Here is a 26,005-nt window from a genome sequence, read left to right as displayed (position 1 = left end):
GTTGGTCTAAACAATTTTTTTTCAGAGGCAGCAATAAATCTGTGACCAGCATGAGACCATTTGAAGGAGTGGTCTTGAGCCAGATGAGATCAATTTCAGCTTCAGTGTACTCTTTATAAATTAAAAACTTACAAATTCCCTCATGACTCTTCAATTTTTAATTTCGTCAGGAGCCAATGGGCTAGTTTGGTTTTGTTTATTGAAGACATGACTCCAATGGCCTGTAATTAATCTGCACTCAAGCAGTGAAATATGTTACGTGTTATACACAGTTCCACTTTGATTAGAGCCTGGTAGGAGACAGGTGCAGTAACAGCTTGTCACCTTCAAAAGCACACTTCTTTTTAACCAAACTGCTATCTGCAGTCTCGTCTGTCTTCGTGCTATCACTTAACCTCAAGATTTCATTAACATTTATAAATAACCTGGGTTTGAACTTGCAATTTCAATCTGGTCATTATGAGCTCAATACCAGCACAATTGTGCAAAGTGAACTTTTAAAAAAGTAATCAAGTCAGTGAGTGAGCCACTATCCAATGTTGGGTCAGCAGAACTGCTCATGAACAAAATCTTAGTTAGAGAGTCTGTGAGAATGCAGCATCTTCATATAGCTATTAATATCTGATATTACAGAAACTTCTTTCCAAAAGCATAAGCACAAGGTAGTTTAGTGAACCTTTTAAACAAATATACACCGCAAACTTTGAGCAGATTTGAATGTTGATGGGTTGCCGGCAGTTTAAGCTACACAAAGTTTTGTTGTTATGACACGTTGTCATATAATACTCATAAGATTAGTTTGTGGTGACAGTTTGTATCATCTCAAATAGTAGAATAGGTTTTCGCTGCACACATATGAAGCTGTGAAGAGTAATATAGTATTTAAGTGACAGGGAGATTAACACAAACTTAAAGCTTTGCAGCTGAGAAATGAACAGAATTGGAGTTTTGCTGCCAATTACTTGTTTGCTGTTGAACGTACTTGGCAACAGAAAGTTAGAAATTCCTGAGTCAGTTTGGCAGGCAGCCTTTTGAGTTGTTAATTTGCCTGTGGTATAAAGGCATTTGGCCTGCTGAAACACAGTGCTATGCTTGGTGCAATGGTTAACAATGTCTACATTGAAGGGCCAAATGTCTTTAATGGAAAGAAAAACACTGATTAATCACATCAGAGGGAAAACATTGTTACAGTCAAGTGAATGAGATTCAAGTTCATGATGTGTAAATTCTTGCATGATTTTCAGGAATTGAATAACCCTGATTTTAGTCACACTCCCTTCAGTTGCCTGAGTCCTAAGCTTTGAGATTTACTCCCTTTCCCTGCATGCCTGTCTCTACCATTCTCCTCCATTAAACCATTGCTTCAAACCTCCTTTTGTTGAACAGGTTTTTAGCACTTGTTCTAATATCAGTACCACCATGTTAGATTTTCTCCAATGGATCAGATCTAAGCTCTTCAGTTTCGCTACATCCAGTCATGAATAATGGAGGTCAATTAAACAACTCACTGGAGGAGGAGGCTCCTCAAATATCCCCATCCTCAATGATGGAAGAGCCCAGCACATCAGTGCAAAAGATAAGGCTGAAGCATTTGCAGCAATCTTAACCCAGAAGTGCTGAGTGGATGATCCATCTCGGCCTCCTCCAGTGGCCCCAGCATCACAGATACCAGTCTTCAGCCAATTTGATTCACTCCACGTGATATCGAGAAATGGTTGGAGACACTGGATACTGCAAAGGCTATGGGCCCTGACAACATCCTGGCAATAGTACTGAAGATTTGTGCTCCAGAACTTGCTGCTCCCATAGCCAAGCTGTTCCAGTACAGTTACCACACTGGTATCTACCTGACAATGTCCTGTACACAAAAAGCAGGACAAATCCAGCCTGACCTATTACTGTCCCATCAGTCTACTCTCGATCATCAGTAAAGTGATGGAAGGTGTCAGTAACAGCACTATCAAGCAGCACCTGCTCAGCAATAACCTGCTCAGTGATGCCTAGTTTGGGTTCCGCCAGGGCCATTCAGCTCCTGACCTCATTACAGCCTTGGTTCAAACATGGACAAAAGAGCTGAATTTTTAGAGGTGAGGCGAGAGTGACAGCCCTTGACATCAAGGCCACATTTAACCGAGTGTGGCATCAAGGAGTCCCAGCAAAAATAGAGTCAATGGATATTGGGGGCAAACTCTCTGCTGGTTGGAGCCATACCTGACACCTGGGAAGATGGTTGGGGTGGTTGGAGGTCAATCATCTCAGCCCCAGGACATCTCTACAGGAGTTCCTCATAGTGCCTCAGGCCCAATCATCTTCAGCTGCTTCACCAATGACCTTCCCTCCATCATTAGGTCAGAAGTAGAGATGTTTGCCAATGATTGCACAAACACTCAGATACTGAAACAGTCAGCGTCCAAAGGCAGCAAGATCTGGACAATATCCAGATTTGGGCTGACAAGTGGCAAGTGACATTAACACTACACAAATGCCAGGCTATGACCATCACTGAAGGAGTCCTCAGAAAAACAGAAAATTATTTTGAGCTCTGGAGGCAAATGTGTTTTGAATTTCATGTCAGATTTGTTGGGAGTTTGAAGATAAGATTGTAATGACAATTCCTAAATAACTTTCGGACAACAGTTTTGTTTAAATTCTGTAATTGTATGAGAGACGAATGTCTGAGCTGTCGCTATAAATTATTTGTTCAATTATTGTGCAGTGATTTACTTTCTACAATGCTGTCCCTGAGTCAGGATGAAAAGAAACTTCAGCCTCAGGCTTGCTGAAAGCATTTGCACTCTGCCGTTGCCCTGTGACTGATTGGAATTTAAAAGAGGATAGATTTTCTGCCCATTGATGGACGGAGATGCTTTTTCAGTGTACGTTCTCCTCTGATAGCCAGGAGAGGCAGTAAACATCAGAACTTGCTGATGTATCAAAAACAGAAGTTGCTGGAAAAGCGCAGCAGGTCTGGCAGCATCTGTGAAGAGAAATCAGAGTTAACGTTTCAGGCCAAGTGACCCTTCCTCAGAAATGACTGTTAAGCTGATGCCTGGCAAAACGTCAGTCTTCTTGGCTATCTAAAGTTGCTTAAAGGCTCTTTTGTTTGGAAAGCCCGTATTTGCGAGCAGAATATAATTCAGCCCTGCAGACTGTGAGCACTCACCTTGTGAACATGTAAGCAAAGGATGGTCAGTCAAGTGAATTATTGGAGGGTCTGCAGCAGCGATAAAAATCTCATCTGGATTGAGTCAGGATGTGTAGGAAGGGAGATGTGTAAGAAAGGAGATGAGACATGACCAGGGTCAAAGGAACAGAAGTAAGTCATTCAGATCCTGTTGTTTCACTGCTTCATGGTTTCAATATTTTGAACTCCATTTTCTACTTTTTCTCCGAATACTGTGATAGCCTAACCCAACAAAGATCCATCAATCTTGGTCTCAAAACTTTCAATTGCCACCCAGATTCCATAGCCTTGTAGGGAACAGAATTCAGATTCAGATTCGGATTCAGGCTTCGGCTGAGGATTATCTCCCATTTTCAAGTTACTCATTCTGAAATGATTGTTGTTGCAATATCAGAGGACCCTAATTATTTTCCAAAATGCAGGAATTGTTATCCTGGTTTACTGTCAGTTTAGCAAGTGACTTGTTTGTTTTTAATCTTAAATAATTACTCGATAATTAGTTGAGTATTACTGAAGAATAGAGGCTTACTACTGAAACCTTCTGTTTGTACCTGCCAGGACCAGAGTGATTGCCAAATAGTCTGGAATTAAGTGTCTAATGATGACCCTGAATCCATTGTCGATTGTCAGAAAAGCCCATCTGGTTCACTAATGTCCTTTGGGAAAGGAAACTGCCATCCTTACCTGGTCTGGCCTACATGTGACTCCAGACCCACAGCAATGTGGTTGACTCTTAACTGCCCTTTAGGCAGTTAAGGATTGGCAATAAATGCCACCCTGGCCAGTGACACCTGCATCCAATGAATCAATAAAGAACAAAAAAATTTCGGAGGGCTCAACAATTTACACTGCATGAGATTAGAGTGTAATTGGCTGTATAGTGGACGCTGGTCTATGCTTTGCCATGGAGAATACATCAGGCAATGGATATCCTGCAAGATTTTATTTAGTTGATAAAGGTGCAGTGTGTGGACATATCCTTTCTGTTTACAAAACACAAGTACCATGTATGAACACATGTAGCTTTTAGCATGTGTAAGTAAACCTGACTGACAATCTGATAATTAGCAAACCCTTGACCAATCAGAGTCAACGTATCTCGTTTGAATTTAAACAAAAGTTTGATACATTCTCCATGACGATGCATTGACCAATCACAGCCTACTTTCCAACCAATCAGCATCCTCTTCTCGTGCAGTAAAATTGTTGTTCCCGTTAAGATTTGGTATTCTTGTGACTCTGGACCAGTGCGTGCAGGCAAAAAACTTAAATTGTTTATCTCTCTTTTTGAGCAGTGCTCACTAATTTTAAATTTGTAAACATGGCTAGAATACGATTTTGCAGTTAGATTTTAATTTTTATATGAATCAATCTTTAATTGAATGTATTTGCAGTAAAATAATGATGTATAAAGTTTGTGAATGTATTTGCACAATAAGCAGTAAAAAGGAACAAAAATCTTGTTGAACAAAGCAAGTATTTGCGAAAAATTATCTTCCTTTGGTTTCCATGGTAACTGCTCACATATAAAAGTCTTGCAGCTTAGTTAGGTCATACTGTTCATATTTCCTCCTGGATACAACCTGTTCTTTTATTCAGATAATCCTTTTTAATACTGTTAACCCTTTTCACTATATTTTAACTCTTTCCTCTCCAAGCCTGGTTTCTATTTAAGAGCTGTCTTTTTTGTTATGAGTTAGCACAGCAGTACTCAAGGTCCACTGCGAAGCCTCTTCCAGGGATGGCTAACCTGAAGAAGTTACCCTCCTCCCTCCAGACCAACCTCATGGAATTTCTCTCCCACTGCAACTCTCTTGTAATCTCTTCCATCTTTGGTCCGCCTCCCCCTCTCTCCCTATTTATTCCAGAACCCTCTCCCCATCCCCCTCTCCATCCTAGGACAAACCAAACAGAGACACACATGAGAGTTCCTGGAGGCATGGCATTCCAACCAGAACTGCATCAACAAACACATTGATTTGGAGCCTATCTACCATCCTCTGAGACAAAGAAAAGGAAATGACATCACCAATGCAGGAAATGACATCACCAACCCAAGGAAACCTAAACAGATAAATAGAAAGCGGGACATAACACCAGCGCTTCATTGGAGGCTCACTGATGATGTTACCTAGAATGGTGACGAAACATCTGGGAACAAACCTTCCAGCTGAGTGAACCAGCTTACATCTGGAACAAAATAAAGACCCACTCTTCTGTGGACTGAGAGGAGGAGAGCACGACTGTGTTGGAGGTGGAAGGAAGACATTGGGTTGGCTGTGCACCCTTGCAACCGGTGGATCTTAATGCTGGCTTCGGCCTAACACACTTGCCGCAGCCATTGTTGCAGGTTGGCTGCTCCCCTGAACCAGCTCGTGTCCCAGGTCAGGGGGTCTGGAACACCAACCGTGTTTCCGTGAAGAAGGTGGAGGAAGGTGCACCTGTGGACCGCACCTTCTTCGTGAAGAGGGTCCTGTTGGACTGTTGTGGGTTCGCTGCTGCAGACATTTACTGCCTGCAGGATTTCCCCGGAGGAGGTTTTTACGATGAACCTTCAGGAGTGCCGAGCTTTGTGAGTGCTTCCTGGAGAAAGGAGAAAGGAGGTGAGGGACCCCTCTCTGTACAGACTGCTGTCCCACTGTTCGTAATGCCAGCGCAGAGGAGCCGTATAGTGACTATACACATGTACAACCCGCATGTGCCAGCAGTTGATGTCCTGACCTTCCTCGGAAGGTACGTGAAGGCGGAAGGGGACCTAACCGACATCATGGACCCCTTTGGCATCTGGACCAGTAAGAGGCAGGTCAAGGTGACGCTGAGGATGGACGCAGACGGGAACATTGTATACCCACCGTCCAGCTTCGCGATCGGCGGGAGCAAGGGCTACCTGACCTACGCAGGGCAACCTAAAGTCTGCCATGCCTGTGATAGGTCAGGTCACGTGGCGGCCGACTGCAAAGCCACTATCTGCAGGAACTGCAGGGAGGAGGGACACCTTGCAAAGGATTGCCCACAAGAAAAAAGCCGCAACCTTTGCGGGGAAGCGGGCCACCTCTATAGGGCATGCCCTGGCAGAGGACCACCTACGCCCAGGTCGCCGGCAGGGGCAATGCGGGGCCAGCGCCCCCCGCCCCCGGAGGAGAGGAGGGCACCAGGGCCCAGCAAGGACCCCACTAATGTGCAGGAGGTCCAGGTCGTGCAGGAGGGCCCAGCCCCACAGGATGGGCCCGAGGCCAGCAAAGCGCCCCTCCAGGCTCCACTCCACCCCCCGACAACGCGGAGTCGATGGAGGTGGCGACAGGGGAGTGGACGACGGTCCAGAAAGCGAGGAGGAAGGCGCGTCGGCGGGCCCAGGAAACGCAACCATCAGGCAGGAAGAGGCAGCTACAGGGGGGCTATAAGAGCTCCTCTGACGAGGGAGATTCGAAGAGGGCCCGCCCAAAGCAGGAACTAAAGATCTCAAGGGAGAAGGAAAGCAGCACCTCACTTCCAGGTGACGGGAGGCGTCCTAAGGCTCCCTCCGAGACCCAGTCACGTGTTGCTGGGGTCCTGGAAGGCCCCCCGGAACTTCCAGGCGGGAAGGAGGAAACAGCGTGTCCCCAGCCTGACCCAGAGCCAGACTCTGCTGCCTCCGTACCCCCGACAGGGGCATGCCACCCGGAAGGCAGCACGGACAGTTTCCTGAGCCCGAAGAGTGTCCAGCAGTTAGCCTGGGCAATGGGCATGAAGGGAAGGATGGAGGGGCTGGACCTTGGACTTGGGGAGGGTACTGTGGTCACTGCCCACAATGGGGGTACGGGTTGCGAGCATTAATGTGCGCAGCGTCAAGTCAACCGCGAGATGTGTGTCCACGTTGGCCTACCTGACCACCATCAAGGCCGACCTCCTGTTTCTGCAGGAGTGCGGGATACCGCACCTCGGCAGGTACGGGAAATGGTCGGGCGCCTGGACCTGTGGGCCTTCGATCTGGTCGGGGGGTAACGACTGTCGCTCCTCGGGCCTGGCTATTCTGCTGCGGGGGCGCAACTTCACCATCTCTCAAGTTCAGGAGGTGGTGGGGGGCGCCTCCTAGTGGCTGACGTCACCTACAGGAACGCTCCCCTGAGGCTGATCAACATGTACACCCCAGCGGTACGGAGTGAGCGGTTGGCCGTCCTGCAGCAGCTTCCACCACTGCTGGCTACGTCCAGGCCGGCCATCCTAGGCGGAGACTTCAACTGCATTGATGCAGATGGAAGATCCGGCGTGGGGACAGCGGGTGGGGGAGTCAACTGGACGTCACGCCCAGATTCCTGATGGGCACGGTGAAGGACACCAAGCTGCTTGATGTCTTCAACACCCCTGCAGACGGAGCGCAGCGGAGGTACACCTGGTCGCGGCCAGACGGGTCTATTCGCTCAAGGATAGACTTCCTGTTTGTGTCACAGGCGTTCTCGGTCAGGTCCACTGGCGTCGAGCCGGTGTTCTTCTCTGACCACTGCCTCCTGCTGACGGACTGTCACTTACAGGACGACCAGCTGGCCGGCAAGGGGACGTGGAAGCTCAACACGACTCTGTTGACCCCAAAGAACATCGAGGAGCTTAAGAGGGAGTACGCCAGTTGGAGAACCGTGAAACCCCTCTTTGAGTCTCCGGGCGACTGGTGGGAGACAGTGAAGGACTACATCAAGAGGTTCTTTGTCCTCGAGGGTGTTCAGAAGGCAAAAGAGAGGCGGGGAAAGCTGTCGCGACTCCAGAAAAGGGTGTAGAACCTGCTCCTTCTGCAGTTGATGGGGGTCGATGTCACGGAGGACCTCCGCGAGGTGAGGGGCCAGCAAGCCTCGCTGTTCGCCATGGAGGCCTCCAGAATAATCTTCCGGTCCAGGGTCCGCTCCGTGGAGCAGGACGAGACGTGCTCGCGTTTCTTCTTTCAGAAGGTGCACAAAGAGAGCTCTGTGCTTAGCCGGCTGAAGGAGGACGATGGCTCGGTGATGTCGTCTCGGCCCGACATTTTGAGGATCAGCAGATCCTTCTATGCCGGACTGTACGACACAAAACCCACGGACAGCATGGCCTCCAAGTCGTTCCTGTCATCTATCACGGATGTCTTAGACGACGGCACGAGGGAGTGGCTGGACCAGCCGATATCCCTGGACGAGCTGACCAGAGCCCTCAAGTCCTTGGAGAGGAATAAGACTCCCGGGAGCGACGGCTTACCGGTCGAGCTGTATTCTGCTCTGTGGGACCTGGTCGGCCAGGACCTGCTGGAGGTGTACGATAGTGCGCTTCGGGCAGGGGAAATGTGCAAGTCCATGAGGAAGGGCATCATCACCCTCATTTACAAAAGGAGGGGGGAGAGGGAAGAAACTAAGAATTGGCGTCCCATTTCATTATTGAACGTGGACTAGAAAATCCTGGCCAAGGTCATAGCCAACCGGGTCAGGTCTGTCCTGGAGTCGGTGATTCACCCTGACCAAACCTGTGCTGTGCCAGGCAGGAAGATCGCTGAGAGCCTCGTGCTCATCAGGGATACGATCGCCTACATACAGGACAGGCGGGTGGACACCTGCCTCGTCAGCCTGGACCAGGAGAAGGCCTTCGACAGGGTCTCTCATGCTTACATGAGGGACATCCTCTCCAAATTGGGGTTCGGGGAGGGCATCTGCAATTGGATCCGGCTGCTCTACGCCAACATCGTTAGCGCAGTCTCGATCAACGGGTGGGAATCGGACAGTTTTCCCGTCAGATCTGGAGTCAGGCAGGGCTGCCCGCTCTCTCCTGCCTTGTTCGTGTGCTGTGTGGAGCCCTTCGCCGCATCCATCAGGAAGGATGTGAGCCTGAAGGGCGTGACTATCCCAGGCAGCGGAGGCCTTCAGGTCAAGACCTCCCTGTACGTGGACGACGTCGCCATCTTCTGCACCGATCGTCGGTCGGTGAGTAGGCTGTTGGACATCTGTGGCCAGTTTGAACTGGCCTCGGGTGCCAAAGTCAATAGGGGTAAGAGCGAGGTCATGTTCTTCGGGAACTGGGACGACCGCTCCTTCATCCCCTTCACCGTCAGGACAGACTACCTGAAGGTGCTGGGTGTTTGGTTTGGTGGAGCTGGAGCCTGCACTAAGACGTGGGAGGAGCTTATCACCAAACTGAAGCAGAAGCTGGGCAGGTGGACGCTCCAGTCCCTCTCCATCGCGGTTAAGAACCTGGTTGTCAGGTGTGAGGGGCTTTCGGTACTGTTGTATGTGGCACAGGCCTGGCCTATTCCCTGGACCTGCGCCGCTGCGGTCACCTGGGCCATCTTCCACTTCATTTGGGGGTCGAGGATGGACCGGGTCCGCAGGGACACCATGTACAAAGTCCTGGGAAATGGGGAAAGGGCGTACCGAACGCCACCCTCGCCCTGATGGCTACCTTTGTGTGCGGCTGCATCAAGCTGTGCGTAGATCCTCAGTACGCAAACACCAAGTGTAACTACTTACTGAGGTTCTACCTGTCCCCGGTGTTGCGAAGGATGGGCCTGGCCTCGTTGCCGCGGAACGCTCCGAGTAGTTGGACCGTCCCGTACCACCTGTCCTTCGTGGAGAAATTTTTGAAGGGAAACACCTTTGACCACAAGGCCGTCAGGCAGTGGTCAGCACGTAGTATCCTCAGGACCCTTCGGGAAAAGGAGAGGGTGGATCCCGTCGTGTGGTTCCCCACGCAGACTGCCTCATCGCCAGAACTTTCAAACAAGCACAAGGACATTGCTTGGCTGGCGGTGAGAGGGGCTCTGCCTGTGAGATCCTTTATGCATGCCTGGAATCTCTACGCCACTGCACGCTGCCCTCGAGGTGGCTGCGGGGGCGATGAGACTGTCGATCACCTCCTTCTGGAGTGTGCCTATGCGCAGGAGGTCTGGAGGGGGATGCAGTGGTATTTGTCGAGGTTCATCCCGAGCAGCTCCGTGACATGGGACTCCGTGCTCTACGGGCTGTTTCCCGGGACGCACACTGAGACCAACATCAACTGCGCCTGGACGACCATCAATGTGGTGAAAGACGCTCTTTGGTCTGCCCGCAACTTGCTGGTCTGCCAGCTGAAAGAACTGACCCACTGACCCCAACCGAGTGTTGCAGACTGGCGCACTCCAAGGTCCAGGGCTACGTGCTGAGGGATGCGCTAAAGCTTGGGGCAGCCGCCGCCAAGGCGCGGTGGGGAAAGACCACGGTATGAAACCCCTCGCCCAGATTAGGAAAAAGGGCCCTATCCGGTAACTGGGCGCAGCTGGCGCCTTTCCCAACTGGTCAGGGGGCCAACTGGGACTGTGTGGGGTGACGACTGCTGGGGTATTTTCTTCGCTTTGTTTTTTTTTCTTCTTTGTTTGTTTTTTTCCTTTAGTTGGTGTACGTACGGCTTGCATGACTGGGTAGGTGTGTAAATATGTTTTATTTTTTGTACATCTTATGAATAAAGTATATTTTTTCAAATAAAAAAAAGTGACGAAACGTCTGAAAACGAACCTTCCAGCTCAGCGAGCAAACTTACATCCATTAGGAGTCATTTTCTGAAGACTGGTCTTGACCTGAAACGTCCGCTTTCCTGCTGTTCTGATGCTGCTTGGCCTGCTGTGTTCATCCAGCTCTGCACCTTGTTATTCTCTATTTACCTGTTTGTTTAGACCTAGATTAAGAGAAAGTGCGGGACTGTTTTCTGTATTTTGAGTATTAATATTTGCTAAATTTAAAAAGATTTAGCTACAGATAACAATAATGAACTGGTGATATATGTAGCTCTGACTCCCTTGTAAAATTACCCCTACATAACTTACTGACAGGCAGTAAATAGTATTATGAGTGGAGAGAAAACTCAGGAAGGCTGTTCAATGGTCGTGGTGCACAGGGTTCAGTACTTGCTGTTCTTCAGTCTTTCTTCTCCAGGTACTTGCAGGAGGCACAGAGCAGCTAGTTTACAAATTATAAAATCTCTGACTTATAAGTTAAAAGCAACAACTTGCAGTAACTGATGGGAGAAGAAAATTGGCTTTCTTTAGGCTTGAGGTGTTTTCTACTGCAGACACATATATCACCTCCCTTTCCAGAGCTCCAAGGCTTCTGGAGCCATCATTCACATATACAAGCTGTTCAGCTACTGAGCAGCCAGCCATTTAATTGTTGACCAGTTAACACCTACTGCCAGGCTATCTCCAACCACTGTTAACCAAAGCAGCATTGTAAACACCACTTACAATGAGTTATGGCAACTTTCTTTCAAAAAAAATGCATCAACCCCTTTCACAAACCTTGTGCACTGAATGTAACAAAATCAGCCAGGTGGATCTCATAGAATATGAGTTCCCTGATAGGGTTAATCTGGTCCAATCAGGGAGCCCTGGCTGACAGATATAAACAGGAGTGTCAGATATCCTGCTCAATCTGAGAACCGGCTCTGAGGGAACTGGATGAGTGTCAAGGACTCCCCATGTACAGACAAAGGGGGACTTGGTCACAGAATACCAGCCTCTGTGAAGCTATTTCACTTTGGGTTTTAAAACAGGGCTTTTTGCAATTCAGTCCAATCATAAATACAGATAAACTTAAAAAAAGGTATGGTATTTACACTGTACAGTTTACTATGGTACTTTGTCCCAGCCAGTTTTCCATCCTGAATATACTGATACCTCACCTGATGTGTGAGATGATTGTGCATCTTTTGAACAGTCCACGGTGTTCATGATCAAGTCACAAGATAGCAGAGGGGGTTCTGCTTCGACCGCGACATGAACTTTACACCAAGGTTTAAAACTGTGATAGGAGCTGGCAATAGCCAGGGAAATGCTATAACCTAATTCGGGTAGTGCCTACTGCCATTCTATCTGAGATGAAGACACATGACAAACCCTTCCTTCTGAATATGCTCAGAGATAATGGGAACTGCAGATGCTGGAGATTCCAAGATAATAAAATGTGAGGCTGGATGAACACAGCAGGCCAAGCAGCTTCTCAGGAGCACAAAAGCTGACGTTTCGGGCCTAGACCCTTCATCAGAGAGGGGGATGTGGGGAGGGAACTGGAATAAATAGGGAGAGAGGGGGAGGCGGACCGAAGATGGAGAGTAAAGAAGATAGGTGGAGAGGGTGTAGGTGGGGAGGTAGGGAGGGGATAGGTCAGTCCAGGGAAGACGGACAGGTCAAGGAGGTGGGATGAGGTTAGTAGGTAGCTGGGGGTGCGGCTTGGGGTGGGAGGAAGGGATGGGTGAGAGGAAGAACCGGTTAGGGAGGCAGAGACAGGTTGGACTGGTTTTGGGATGCAGTGGGTGGGGGGGAAGAGCTGGGCTGGTTGTGTGGTGCAGTGGGGGGAGGGGATGCACTGGGCTGGTTTAGGGATGCAGTAGGGGAAGGGGAGATTTTGAAACTGGTGAAGTCCACATTGATACCATATGGCTGCAGGGTTCCCAGGCGGAATATGAGTTGCTGTTCCTGCAACCTTCGGGTGGCATCATTGTGGCAGTGCAGGAGGCCCATGATGGACATGTCATCAAGAGAATGGGAGGGGGAGTGGAAATGGTTTGCGACTGGGAGGTGCAGTTGTTTGTTGCGAACTGAGCGGAGGTGTTCTGCACAGCGGTCCCCAAGCCTCCGCTTGGTTTCCCCAATGTAGAGGAAGCCGCACCGGGTACAGTGGATGCAGTATACCACATTGGCAGATGTGCAGGTGAACCTCTGCTTAATGTGGAATGTCATCTTGGGGCCTGGGATGGGGGTGAGGGAGGAGGTGTGGGGACAAGTGTAGCATTTCCTGCGGTTGCAGGGGAAGGTGCCGGGTGTGGTGGGGTTGGAGGGCAGTGTGGAGCGAACAAGGGAGTCACGGAGAGAGTGGTCTCCAACCCCACCACACCCGGCACCTTCCCCTGCAACCGCAGGAAATGCTACACTTGTCCCCACACGTCCTCCCTCACCCCCATCCCAGGCCCCAAGATGACATTCCACATTAAGCAGAGGTTCACCTGCACATCTGCCAATGTGGTATACTGCATCCACTGTACCCGGTGCGGCTTCCTCTACATTGGGGAAACCAAGCGGAGGCTTGGGGACCGCTGTGCAGAACACCTCCGCTCAGTTCGCAACAAACAACTGCACCTCCCAGTCGCAAACCATTTCCACTCCCCCTCCCATTCTCTTGATGACATGTCCATCATGGGCCTCCTGCACTGCCACAATGATGCCACCCGAAGGTTGCAGGAACAGCAACTCATATTCCGCCTGGGAACCCTGCAGCCATATGGTATCAATGTGGACTTCACCAGTTTCAAAATCTCCCCTTCCCCTACTGCATCCCTAAACCAGCCCAGTGCATCCCCTCCCCCCACTGCACCACACAACCAGCCCAGCTCTTCCCCCCCACCCACTGCATCCCAAAACCAGTCCAACCTGTCTCTGCCTCCCTAACCGGTTCTTCCTCTCACCCATCCCTTCCTCCCACCCCAAGCCGCACCCCCAGCTACCTACTAACCTCATCCCACCTCCTTGACCTGTCCGTCTTCCCTGGACTGACCTATCCCCTCCCTACCTCCCCACCTACACCCTCTCCACCTATCTTCTTTACTCTCCATCTTCGGTCCGCCTCCCCCTCTCTCCCTATTTATTCCAGTTCCCTCCCCACATCCCCCTCTCTGATGAAGGGTCTAGGCCCGAACCGTCAGCTTTTGTGCTCCTGAGATGCTGCTTGGCCTGCTGTGTTCATCCAGCCTCATATTTTATTATTCTGAATATGCTAACAGCTTGGTCAATGGCTGTTTCCGTTTGGATGAACTTGAGGTCTCTGTGGTGGAGCTTGAACAAACCACAAACAGCCAGTGAAAGATTGTTGAGGTGATACTGTTCTCCCAGCAGGAAGCTGCATTCACAGTGAGTGAAAATCGGAAGAGGTGGGAATTATATTTGCAATGGTGTATTTTAAGGACCTATCTCCTGAAAGCACGATTACACGTTTATTCTACTGTTTCTTATTCTTCAGATGTAAATATGTAGTATGCTAATGATATGAAACAGAGGCTGCTATTTGCTTAGTAATTTGATCTGGCAGATATCATTTAAACTGCTGCTTTGTATTGTTGCTGTGCGTAACTGTCACAGAGGAAGCATTTGCTGCATTGCTTTGGAAAAAATATATTTCTGTCACCTGTTAAACTAATGACTCTTCCACGTATTTGCATGGCCGAGTCATTTTCATGGGGAAGTAAACCTGTTTTTGGAAACTGTGTGTTTGTGAGGCAACAGCTGGGTGACTTATGAATTTCGATAAATTGTGGGTGAATCCATGGGCAGAGGCTGGAAATGGGGCTTCTATGAAAACCTCAAGAATGGCAGGTTTAAAATAATCCTTTTGTGTCTTTTACTTTCCTGCAGTTCTGCACAAACACCTCATGAATATCCATGAGTTACGGGGGGATAACCTCGATAAAGGAAAATATTTCAATCTGTTTAACATTTCGGGAGAGATTATTTATATGATTCTGAAATGTAGAGTGTTTTATCTGATTACACATCAGTCAGCATCTATAACGAAGCAGTTTCCACTGTTCCTTATTCCTTTGTCTCATTTATTGTGGGGATAATTCAAATGCTATTTTACGAAAGTAATGTACCAGCTGGGATTATGTGGTGCTAGAGATAGAATGGTCAGCGGTTACCTGTGTTATTCCACTGAAACTGACAGAAGCTTCCAGAGGCAGGACATGTGTAGAATCACCTGGCGGTGTGTGTGTGTGTGTGTGTGTGTGTGTGTGTGTCGGGGGGGTTGGGGGGGTGGTAGCTGTGCTATAAAGTATCCTGGAAACTTCAATCTTTAGGTGATCATGAATTGATAAGGATTTCCACTTTTCTGCTGTTAGTCTTGTTGCAAAAACACCAGAAACGTTGTATCTTTTTGATTGAAAGTTTAACTATGATTTAACAGCATACAAAGTTAGTAATTACAGCTACAAGCCCTTGTCAGAAAGCTAATTTAATGTTTGTGGAATGTCAAATTATCCCATTGTAGTAAAAATCTCTCATTTTGAAACCATAACTTTTTGTCTTGTATCTTTGTTTTAGTTTATATCTTAATTTAGTCACTTGATTTAAATTTTCACGTAATATAATCAACATAAATGAAGAATTGTAAGTGTTTTTAACTTTGATTTGCCGTGTTTGAATAATTCAGTGTGATTGGCTGCTTATCTGTTTGCTGACATCACTGCACTCTCAGACATCCCTAATTTGGTACCAAGTTTAAACTTGCGTCAGGCAAGGGCTGAGCCTCCGTAGCCCAAGTGACTGGTTTGCAATGTAGAGTGATGTAAACAATATAGGGTCAATTCCCACACCGATGGAGGTTTTCATGAAGGGCTCTCCTTCTGAACATCTCCCCTTGCCTGAGGTGTACTGACCCTCGCAGTAAACCGCCACCAGTAATCTTTCTGTAATGAGAGAGCAGCTCTATGGTGCCCCAGTACAATGCTGACTTTACCTTTTTGGCAACGTTCTTCTAGAGAGAAAAAACACGGAGTACTTTGATCAGAGTTAAGCAAGCGTACAGGCTAGTTTAAACACCAAATCCAGTTCCGTTTTTAATTTCATTAGGGAAGGAAACACAGAAGTAAGGAGGCAGTTCTATAGAAGTATACTACAGTTTGGTTGGTGTAAAATATATCGTATCCCATTTTCCCAATTCCTACATCTCCGTTAAATTTGCGCTTACAAGAAAACGTTCCCTCCGAACATCCCTGATGTCCGCCTTTTACAAACAACGCTCTTGTCCCCCCCCCCCGCCCCTGTCATCCAGACCGCCCACAGCCACACCTCCTCCATTCCCCACTCCTCAGCTTGAAACCAACTCTCTCCCCAACAAATTTAATAAAGAGATGGTCTCCCTTGTCCTCAATGTCCACCCCACCAGCCTCTGCATCCGACGTATCATGCTCAAACACTTCCACCAACTCCAATCACCCGTTTCAACCTCCCTCCCTACTCCCCCTCTGACGTGTCTTCAGCCTCCCCCAGTGTCACAGTGACTTGGAACTCACATTTCAAGAACAACACTTTATCTTCCGCCTGGGCAACCTCCAGCCCAGAGGACTCAACATTGAGTTCTCCAATTTCAAATAACCTTCCCATCCATCCCCCACCTCCCCTCCCAGTCCCACCTCTTCCATTCCATTCCACCCACCGACCCTCCCTTCCAGCCACCAACCTGATTCATCCCTCCCATCAACTAACCAAGTCTTACTGATCACGACCATTCCACCTCCACCTTCCCCCCCCCCCGCCTCCAATATCTGCAGCTCCCCCTACCCCCACACCCAGTCCTGATGAAGGGTAATACCTGAAACATTGACTGCTCCTTCCCTCCAGATGCTGCCTGGCTTGTTGTGTTCTTCCAGCCTCCTGATTGTCTACCTTGGATTCCAGCATCTGCAGTTTTTCTGTCCCAATCCCAGGAAACAATTTGTGTGGAGATGTAGTTTCAGCTCTCACCCTAATAATGTGCATCAATGAAATGTAATCCCTCTCCAGATATTTAGCATGTTTTCAGAAGGTAAATATTCCTGATGGGTATTTTTTTAGGCCTGAGAAAGGAAGTTGACATTGTTCTTCAGGGAAAACATTCAAAAGTTAAAGTTTCACATTCTCTTCCTTGCTCTCACTCTCTCTTATTTCTCTCTCGCGCGCTCTCTCTCTCTGTCTGTAACAAATTCTGGTCTGCCCTGAGTTTTTTGGCATCAGTCGCTCCAATAAATAGGTCACACACTTTACAAGATTCAACATCAACTGCACAGCAGCATAACACAAAAGCAGTACAGTAAACACCCTCCTTTGTAATTTACCCAGGATGTCTGTGTTTTTAATCAGAGTGCCAATATTCTGCTCCAGTTTATTCAGTATGAAATTAGTAACTTGAAGGCTAATATAATTTGTTAAAATATTTTATTTTAGAATCCAATTGACATGTTTTACATGAACTGCCTACAACCAGTTTAATTTGTCTTCATACGTTAAGATAACAAGTCTATTGTGTTTCCACCATGGCAACACACAGGACAGCAATGTACTGATTCAAGACATGATCTATATTGGGGAGAAAAGAATTGCTTGCATTTATATAGTACCTTTTCAGAATCACAGTACAACCCAACGCATTCTGTAGCTAACAAAAAACTTTTGAAGTACATTTACTGTTGTAATGGAAGAAACCAGCAGCCAATTGGTGCAGAGCAAGCTCCCACAATTTGATAATACCCAACCTTATGCTTTTGTCTGTTGTAGATTTTGAGGTCATCTGGGTAACATACATTCTCCTCTTTAATTAGTCACCTGGGATCTTCTCTCTCCACTTGAGAAAGCAGCTTAACATCTTATTTGAAAGACAGCACGAAGAAACATAGAAGATAGGAGCAAAAGGCCATTCAGCCCTTCTAGCCTGCTGTGCCGTTCTTCACAATCATGGTTGATCATCCAACTCAGTAGCCTAATCCTACTCTCTCCCCATAACCTTTGGCCCTATTTGCCCCAAGTGTTTATATCTAGTTGCCTCTTGACTACTCCAACAGTGCAGCCACTCCCTCAGTACTGAAATACGACTGTCAGCTTTGATTTGTGTGCTCAAGTCATGGAGGGGAACAACAAAAAAATCTTGCAAAGATGATTTGATGAGTGAGACTGGAAATGCTGAATGACTGTTCCTCCTGTTTGTGACAGCGTGTAGAGTGTCAGAAATCACACAATATCCAAAAATTCAATAACACGCTGCAATTTATTTTATTGCCTGATTCAATGGCCCTGATGGTTGGCATTTATTTAGAGTTGTTTTTCCATCATATTTTTTTTTAAACTTCCTTTGCCAGTTCTTTGTAGGACTGACTACTTATTTTAAACTCCTTAGTCAATGTCACTGAGTTTACTAAATTGTTGCATATTGAGACTTTGAGGTTCTTGCAATTTTTTTTATTTACTCACAGGGATATAGGCATCTCTGGCTAGGCCCAGCATTTATTGCCCCATCCCTAATTATCCAGAGTCTAGTTAAAAGTCAACCACATTGCTGTGGGTCTGAAGTCATATATAGGCCAGACCAGGTAAAGATGGCAGTTTCCTTCCCTAAAGACATTTGTGAACGAGATGAGGTTTGCCAACAGCTGATGATGGTTTCACAGTCGTCATTAGACCCTTAGTTCATGGTAGGATTTGAATCCAAGTCCCCAGAACAGTAGCTGAGTTTCTGGAGTAATAGTCTAGTGATAACACCACCAAGAAATCACCTGCCCTTTGTCAATACAGTGTTCAGTGTAACTGTCTTATAGGTCAGAGATTAAGTCATTCCGAATTGATCTTTGAATCCATGTTACAAATTCCTGGGATGGAGTTAGTCCTTCTTGTGTGTTACCCAAGATTAATTCCATCATCTTAGTGTGAAAGTACAGCCTGAGCATTGATGTGATCTAACAATAGAGAGACCCTCTGAGACTCAACACTTTGGTCGGAATGAATTAATTCATCATTATGTGATATATCAGGACTTCAGGATACATTTTCTTCTGCTAATGCAATGACTAACATTATCTAATAGCTTCGATCAGATTCCACTACATTCCTTTGTAACTCCTCCTTGAATATCATAAGTGAGCCAAAGGTTTCAGTTTTCAATGAAAGCCAACCTCAATTGCAGAATATGTTTCAAAAACTCCCTAAAAAATAATACTTGAGAAGACCCTCATTAAATAAATAACAAAATTCTCCTGTCCTCCTGTCATCATGCATGAAGGCCCAGTTTCTGGCTGGATACTGGAACCAATAAAATAGTTGATGAGATACAACTGGATTTGTGTGGGTTACTTGAAGCATCTTTTCTTTGAAAAACATTATCCCACTTAGATTCCTCAGGTTAATTAATTTACGCAAGTGAGAATCATGCCAACAAAAGTGTTCAGAAGCCCTTAGAGATAGTAGGGATAGCAGATGCTGGAGAATCTGAAATAACAAGGTGTGGAGCTGGATGAACACAGCAGGCCAAGCAGCATCTTCGGAGCAGGAAAGCTGAAGTTTTGGGCCTAGGCCCTTCAACAGATAATCATTTTCAGATGAAGGGTCTAGGCCCGAAACATCAGCTTTCCTGCTCCTGAGATTTTGCTTGGCCTGCTGCGTTCATCCAGCTCTACACCTTGTTATTTCAGCAGCCCTTAACCTATTTTCCAATTGAAAGAAAATGCATGATGATTAAATAAAATTATGTTGTAGTGAATCTTAGGTTTGTGGAGAGGAAATACTAAAGCATAAAATTACCAAGTTAATTCAATTTTATAATCAAATGAAAAGTTAACCTTGGGTTCCCCTGATTTTGAAACCAACACTACTGGTATGAAGCAAAAGGACAGCATCTGCAGTAAATCAGGAACAAAAACAAAGTTGCTGGAAAAGCTCAGCAGGTCTGGCAGCATCCATGAGGGAATAAAACAGAGTTACCGTTTCAGGTCCAGTGACCCTTCCTTCTGGTATGCCCTTGTTAACATCAACACCCTCTCTCTAAAGTCTTGGTATCCTATTTTTATGATGGTGACCAGAACTGCACACATGCTCTTCAGGCTAACCATAACCTGAAATGGGTTTTTTTATTCACATATTCCAAAGATGTGGACATTGTGGCTAGATCAGAATTTATTTCCCATCGTGAAATGTCCCTGATTGACTCCAGGATTGGCTGATGAGCTGCTTTCTCAAATCACTGCAGTACTGTGGGATAGGGACATCCACAGTGCCCTTAGGAAGGGAATTTCAGGATTTTGACCCAGTCACACTGAAGGAACTGTTGTGTATTTCCAAGTCAGGATGATGAGTTGCTTGTGGGGGAGCTTACAGGTACATGGTATTTCCACGTATCTGCTAGCCTTGAACTTCTAGATGGAAGTGGTCATGGGTTTGGAAGGTGCTGTCCAAGGAGACTCAGTGGGATGCTGCAGTGCATTCTTTAAATGGAACACTGAAGCCACTGTATGTTGCTGGTGGATGGAGTGAATTTCGCAGATTGTTGCGAATCAAGTGGGCTGTTTGTCCTTGGTGTCAAGCTTCTTAAGTGTTGTCAGAGCTGTACCCATCCAGGCAAGTAGGAGTATTTCACTTTTCTGTAGTTGGGGGACAGGCTTTGGGGAGTCAGGAGGTGAGTTACTCCTAGACACTGACCTGCTCTTGAAACCCATAGTATTTATATTGCTAGTCAGGTTCAGTTTCTGGTCAGTGGTAACCCTCAGGATGTTGACAATGGGGGAATTTAGTGATGGTAATGCCATTGAATGGCATTTGTGTGGCCTGAATGTAACTTGCCACTGTCAGTCCAATTCTGGATATTGACCAAATCTTGCTGCATTTGGACATGGACTGTTTCAGTAACTGAGGACCATGAATGGTGCTGAGCATTGTGCAATCATTGGCGACCATCCCCACTTCTAACCTTTATGGAGGGAAGATCATTGATGAAGCAGCTGAAGATGGATGGGCCGAGGTCACTCCCCTGAGGAACTCCTGCAGAGATGATCTGGAGCTGAGATGATTGACCTCCAACAATTACAACCATCTTCCTATGTGCCAGGTGTGACTCCAATCACCGGAGAGTTTGTTCCTGATACCCACTGATTCCAGTTTTGCTCGGGCTCCTTGATACCACACTCGGTCGAATGCAGCCTTGATGTCAAGGGCTGTCACTCTCACCTCACCCTCTGGAACTCAGCTCTTTTGTCCATGTTTGAACCAAGGCTGTAATGAGGTCAGGAGTTGAGTGGCCCTGGTGGAACCCAAACTGGGCATCACTGAGTGGGTTATTGCTGAGCAGGTGCTGCTTGATAGCACTGTTACTGACACCTTCCATCACTTTACTGATCGAGAGGAGACTGATGGGTCACTAACTGGCCGGGTTTAATATAACTTCCCTACTTGTTAACCCTTTTCTGTTTGAGATAAAACCTGTTGATGGTTTGATGTTTTTATGGCCTTTCTTGCCTTTGACATCATATTTAGAATGTCCTGCTATAATTTGTTGCAGTCCTCCCCAATATTGAGTTCTTCCTGTTGATTATGACATCTTGCTGTTTTCTGACTTATTCTGTTCACTGTGTTATCTTCAATTCTGCAGCAAGTATTTTGAGGCCACATTGATTCACAGTTTGGTGAACTGCCTGATCTGGGTGACCTCAGCCATGTCCTGGGCTTTTCCTCCATGGCCTGTTTGTGAAGGAGGTGTAATGGACATGTTTGGAGCATATTGTTCTGACAAAATGTCAAGCACCATTTCCTTGCCCTGGGGAAACCTTCCAGTAGAGACTCCTCTGTCAGATCATTCTTCTGCTCTTTAGCGATGTTCCAGGCCTATGCCTTGTTAAAACAGGGCTCATTCCAAGCACTCGCAAAGTTTCTGAAAGACTTATGTAGAATGAGTCCCCTTCAATGTTGTCTGAAGGTCTTTGTGAATTGTAAATATTAACTAATGCTCATCAAGGGCAGGTCGTGTCTCACAAACCTGATTGACTTTTTGAGAAGATGACCAAGCATGTGGATGAGGGTAGGGCAGTTGACGTGGTGTACATGGACTTCAGTAAAGCCTTTGATAAGGTTCCACATGGTAGGCTGTTGGAGAAAATACAGAGGCACGGGATTGAGGGAGATTTAGCAGTTTAGATTAGAAATTGGCTTTCTGTAAGAAGGCAACGAGTGGTGGTTGATGGAAAATATTCAGCCTGGAGTCTGGTTACTAGTGGTGTGCCTCAAGGACCTGTTTTGGGACCACTGCTGTTTGTCATTTTTATAAATGACTTGGACACAGGCATTGCTGGGTGGGTTAGTAAGTTTGCAGATGACACTAAAGTCAGTGGAGTGGTGGACAGTGTGGAAGAATGTTGCAGGTTGCAGGGAGACTTGGCTAAACTGCAGAATTGGGGTGAAAGGTGGCAAATGGAGTTCAATGCAGATAAATGTGAGGTGATTCACTTTGGGAAGAACAATAGGAAGGCAGAATACTGGGTCAACAGAAAGATTCTTGGTAGTGTGGATGTGCAGAGGGATCTTGGTGTCCATGTACATAGACCCCTTAAAGTTGCCACCCAGGTTGATAGTGCTGTTGAGAAGGCTTATGGTGTGTTAGGTTTTATCGGTAGAGGGATTGAGTTCTGGAGCCGTGATGTTATGCTGCAACTGTACAAAACGCTAGTGCGGCCTCACTTGGAATATTGTATGCAGTTCTGGTCGTCCCATTACAGGAAGGATGCGGAAGCATTGGAAAAGGTGCAGAGGAGATTTACCAGCATGTTGCCTGGTCTGGAGCGAAGGCCCTATGAAGAAAGGCTGAGGGACTTGGGTCTGTTCTCATTGGAGAGAAGGAGGTTAAGAGGGGATTTAATAGAGACATACAAGATGATCAGAAGATTAGATAGGGTGGACAGTGAGAGTCTTTTTCTGAGGATGATGACTTCAGCTTGTACGAGGGGGCATAGCTACAAATTGAGGGGTGATAGATTTAAGACAGATGTCAGAGGCAGGTTCTTTACTCAGAAGGTGGTAAGGGCGTGGAACCCCCTGCCTGCCAATGTAGTGAACTCAGCCACATTAGGGGCATTTAAACAGTCCTTGGATAAGCATATGGATGATGATGGGATAGTGTAGGGGGATGGGCTTAGATGTTCACAGGTCGGCGCAACATCGAGGGCCGAAGGGTCTGTTCTGCGCTATATTGTTCTGTGCTCTATGTTCTACTTATAGCTTTACTCCCAGAAAAAAAACATTTGAGTATGTGGGAATGTTAAACTCAAGCCATCACTAAACTGTGAATGGGTGAAGGAAAGTGAGTGCAAGGTGGGTGTTAGGGCAGGGGTAAGTTTGCTTAGGGTGGGATGTGGGACTCAGTCAGCTGTGTGTTGGACGTGTCAGGTTTAGAACTCGCTGATTAAAATGTATCAAAAGGTGCAACAAAGTTTTAATGAAGAAAAATGCACTTTGTCACAGGTTTCCACATCCTCGGTAAAGGAATGATCTTTAAGGTTTTTGTGTATCTGACTTAAAGCATTGTTGTTCCAACATGCTGCCCTTTGTTAGGGCTTGCACAGTCAGTCCTGGCCAGGAGCCAGCACTTTCCCACAATGATCCAACTTTTGATATAGCAAACAGATAAAACGACTGGCACCGTGTGCCTGGGTGAGAAGCAAAAAAAGTTCAAACTAATGAGAGTAAGGAAGAGCAGATGCTTGCCAGCGTGCTATGCTTGTTGTGAGGAAGAACAGCGAGACCTTTGAGGTCAGTTAATGTGCCTAATCACCAGGTCGTGCCCGGGATGCCAGCCATGGAGGGAGCTGCCAGCTCTCCATTCCAGTACTGGACTGATGAAGTGAGTAGAACCTTGTGAATACCCACAGTCACTTTCCGGGATGGTCACATTCTGTCCCTGTGCTGGGAGAAATAAAACAGACACTGACATGCTGCTAGTGTTTTGTCCTGAGGGCTTGTAGCTGGGCATGGACCTTCCGGAACCCTCACGGCTGAAAGGGAAGTGTTAGTTAGGAATTAGGCGCTGCTTTTTTGAAAACTCCGTGCTCCAAACGACAAGGGTTTGTGAAGCTCACGATCTGCACCTACCCTGTAATGCAGAAAGGAAAATCATCAGCTATCTGGTTACTGTTCTCTGTGCAAGTGTTCGGGTTTTTGATGCGTGTGGTTAATGTCTTGTAAAATATAATCTGCTCAAAAATACCCTCTAGACAAATATTGCAGTGTATGAACGGTGGGGAAGTTGACGAGAGTTTTTTTTAAAGAAATACAAACCCGCGGAAATGTGGATGATGCCAGTCTGTTGTGTAGAAATACCTTTGCCGATGATCGTTTCACTTGGGGGACCCCCTGGCTCCTGCCCCGAAATGGGAAGCGTATCTTCGGCTGATCGCCCGCTGTGTTCCCCCGCTGAGGCCGGTCTTTCTGACTATTCAAGGCAATGGTGAAAGTTCCCTGTTTCAGGGAATAGATGTGATATAGTGGGTGGGGTGGGTGGGGAAAGCTGTTTGTACAGTGGTTAGCCAGGGCCATGTGTCTTTGGCCGCTGTATATCATGCAACAGGATGTCTTTGGGACACTGCTGCTGTCCACAGGCCGTCCTTTATAAACACGAAGAGAACCCTGTAGTTAGTGACACAGTTAGTTTGTCCAATGAAGACAAAAGTTGTTAAATCTTCTGAGTAGCCTCTGTGTGGAAAGCAATTCAGAGAAGATGGAGAGCGGAGTCAAACCGGAGCGGGTGGAGTGTAGGGACCGGAGCGGGTGGAGTGTGGGGACCGGAGCGGGTGGAGTGTGGGCGGGGACTGGAGCGGGTGGAGTGTAGGGACCGGAGCGGGTGGAGTGTGGGGACCGGAGCGGGTGGAGTGTGGGCGGGGACTGGAGCGGGTGGAGTGTGGGCGGGGACCGGAGCGGGTGGAGTGTGGGGACTGGAGCGGGTGGAGTGTGGGGACTGGAGCGGGTGGAGTGTGGGCGGGGACCAGAGCGGGTGGAGTGTGGGCGGGGACCAGAATGGGTGGTGTGTAGGGACTGGAGCGGGTGGAGTGTGCGGATTGGAGCGGGTGGTGTGTAGGGACCGGAGCGGGTGGAGTGTGGGTGGGGACCGGAGTGGGTGGAGTGTGGGCGGGGACCGGAGTGGGTGGAGTGTGGGGATTGGAGTGGGTGGAGTGTGGGGACCGGAGCGGGCGGAGTGTGGGCGGGGACCGGAGCAGGTGGAGTGTGGGGATTGGAGCGGGTGGTGCGTGGGCGGGGACCGGATGGTGTGTAGGGACTGGAGCAGGTGGAGGGCGGGCGTGGACCGGAGCGGGTGGAGTGTGGGGATTGGAGTGGGTGGAGTGTGGGCGGGGACCGGAGCGGGTGGAGTGTGGGGATTGGAGCGGGTGGTGTGTAGGGCCTGGAGCGGGTGGAGTGCGGGTGTGGACCGGAGCGGGTGGAGTACGGGTGTGGACCGGAGCGGGTGGAGTGCGGGTGTGGACCGGAGCGGGTGGAGTACGGGTGTGGACCGGAGCGGGTGGAGTGCGGGTGTGGACTGGAGCGGGTGGTGTGTAGGGACTGGAGCAGGTGGAGTGCGGGCGTGGACCGGAGTGGGTGGAGTGTGGGCGGGGACCGGAGCGGGTGGAGTGTGGGCGGGGACCAGAGTGGGTGGTGTGTAGGGACTGGAGCGGGTGGAGTGTGCGGATTGGAGCGGGTGGAGTGTGGGCGGGGACCGGAGTGGGTGGAGTGTGGGGATTGGAGTGGGTGGAGTGTGGGCAGGGACCGGAGCGGGTGGAGTGCGGGTGTGGATTGGAGCGGGTGGTGTGTAGGGACTGGAGCAGGTGGAGTGTGGGCGGGGACCGGAGTGGGTGGAGTGTGGGGATTGGAGTGGGTGAAGTGTGGGGACCGGAGCGGGCGGAGTGTGGGCGGGGACCGGAGCGGGTGGAGTGCGGGTGTGGATTGGAGCGGGTGGTGTGTAGGGACTGGAGCAGGTGGAGTGTGGGCGGGGACCAGAGTGGGTGGAGTGTGGGGATTGGAGTGGGTGGAGTGTGGGGACCGGAGCGGGCGGAGTGTGGGCGGGGACCGGAGCGGGTGGAGTATGGGGATTGGAGCGGGTGGTGCGTGGGCGGGGACCGGAGCGGGTGGAGTGCGGGTGTGGATTGGAGCGGGTGGTGTGTAGGGACTGGAGCAGGTGGAGGGCGGGCGTGGACCGGAGCGGGTGGAGTGTGGGGATTGGAGCGGGTGGAGTGTGGGCGGGGACCGGAGCGGGTGGAGTGTGGGGATTGGAGCGGGTGGTGTGTAGGGCCTGGAGCGGGTGGAGTGTGGGCGGGGACCGGAGC

The 26,005-nt window shown here is 48.3% G+C and overlaps 1 protein-coding gene across 22 annotated transcripts in view; it reads left to right on the top strand.

The window, feature by feature from the left end:
- Nucleotides 1-26,005, top strand: part of rap1gapa (RAP1 GTPase activating protein a) — a 599,377-nt gene that overhangs the window by 462,013 nt on the left and 111,359 nt on the right. Inside the window, exon 1 of one of the 22 annotated variants that reach the window (XM_059655574.1) lies at nucleotides 14,024-14,042. The exons of 19 other annotated variants lie outside the window; for them this stretch is intronic. Coding sequence is in view for 1 of the 3 variants with exons in the window: in XM_059655565.1 (XP_059511548.1) it covers nucleotides 23,482-23,535 (54 nt within the window). In the remaining 2 variants the exon portion in view is untranslated. 2 more of the 22 variants (XM_059655573.1, XM_059655565.1) reach the window with 2 other exon arrangements.

Source organism: Stegostoma tigrinum, chromosome 28, assembly GCF_030684315.1.
Source record: "Stegostoma tigrinum isolate sSteTig4 chromosome 28, sSteTig4.hap1, whole genome shotgun sequence".
NCBI classification, from domain to species: Eukaryota; Metazoa; Chordata; class Chondrichthyes; order Orectolobiformes; family Stegostomatidae; genus Stegostoma; species Stegostoma tigrinum.
This window is presented reverse-complemented; position numbering and strand designations above follow the sequence as displayed.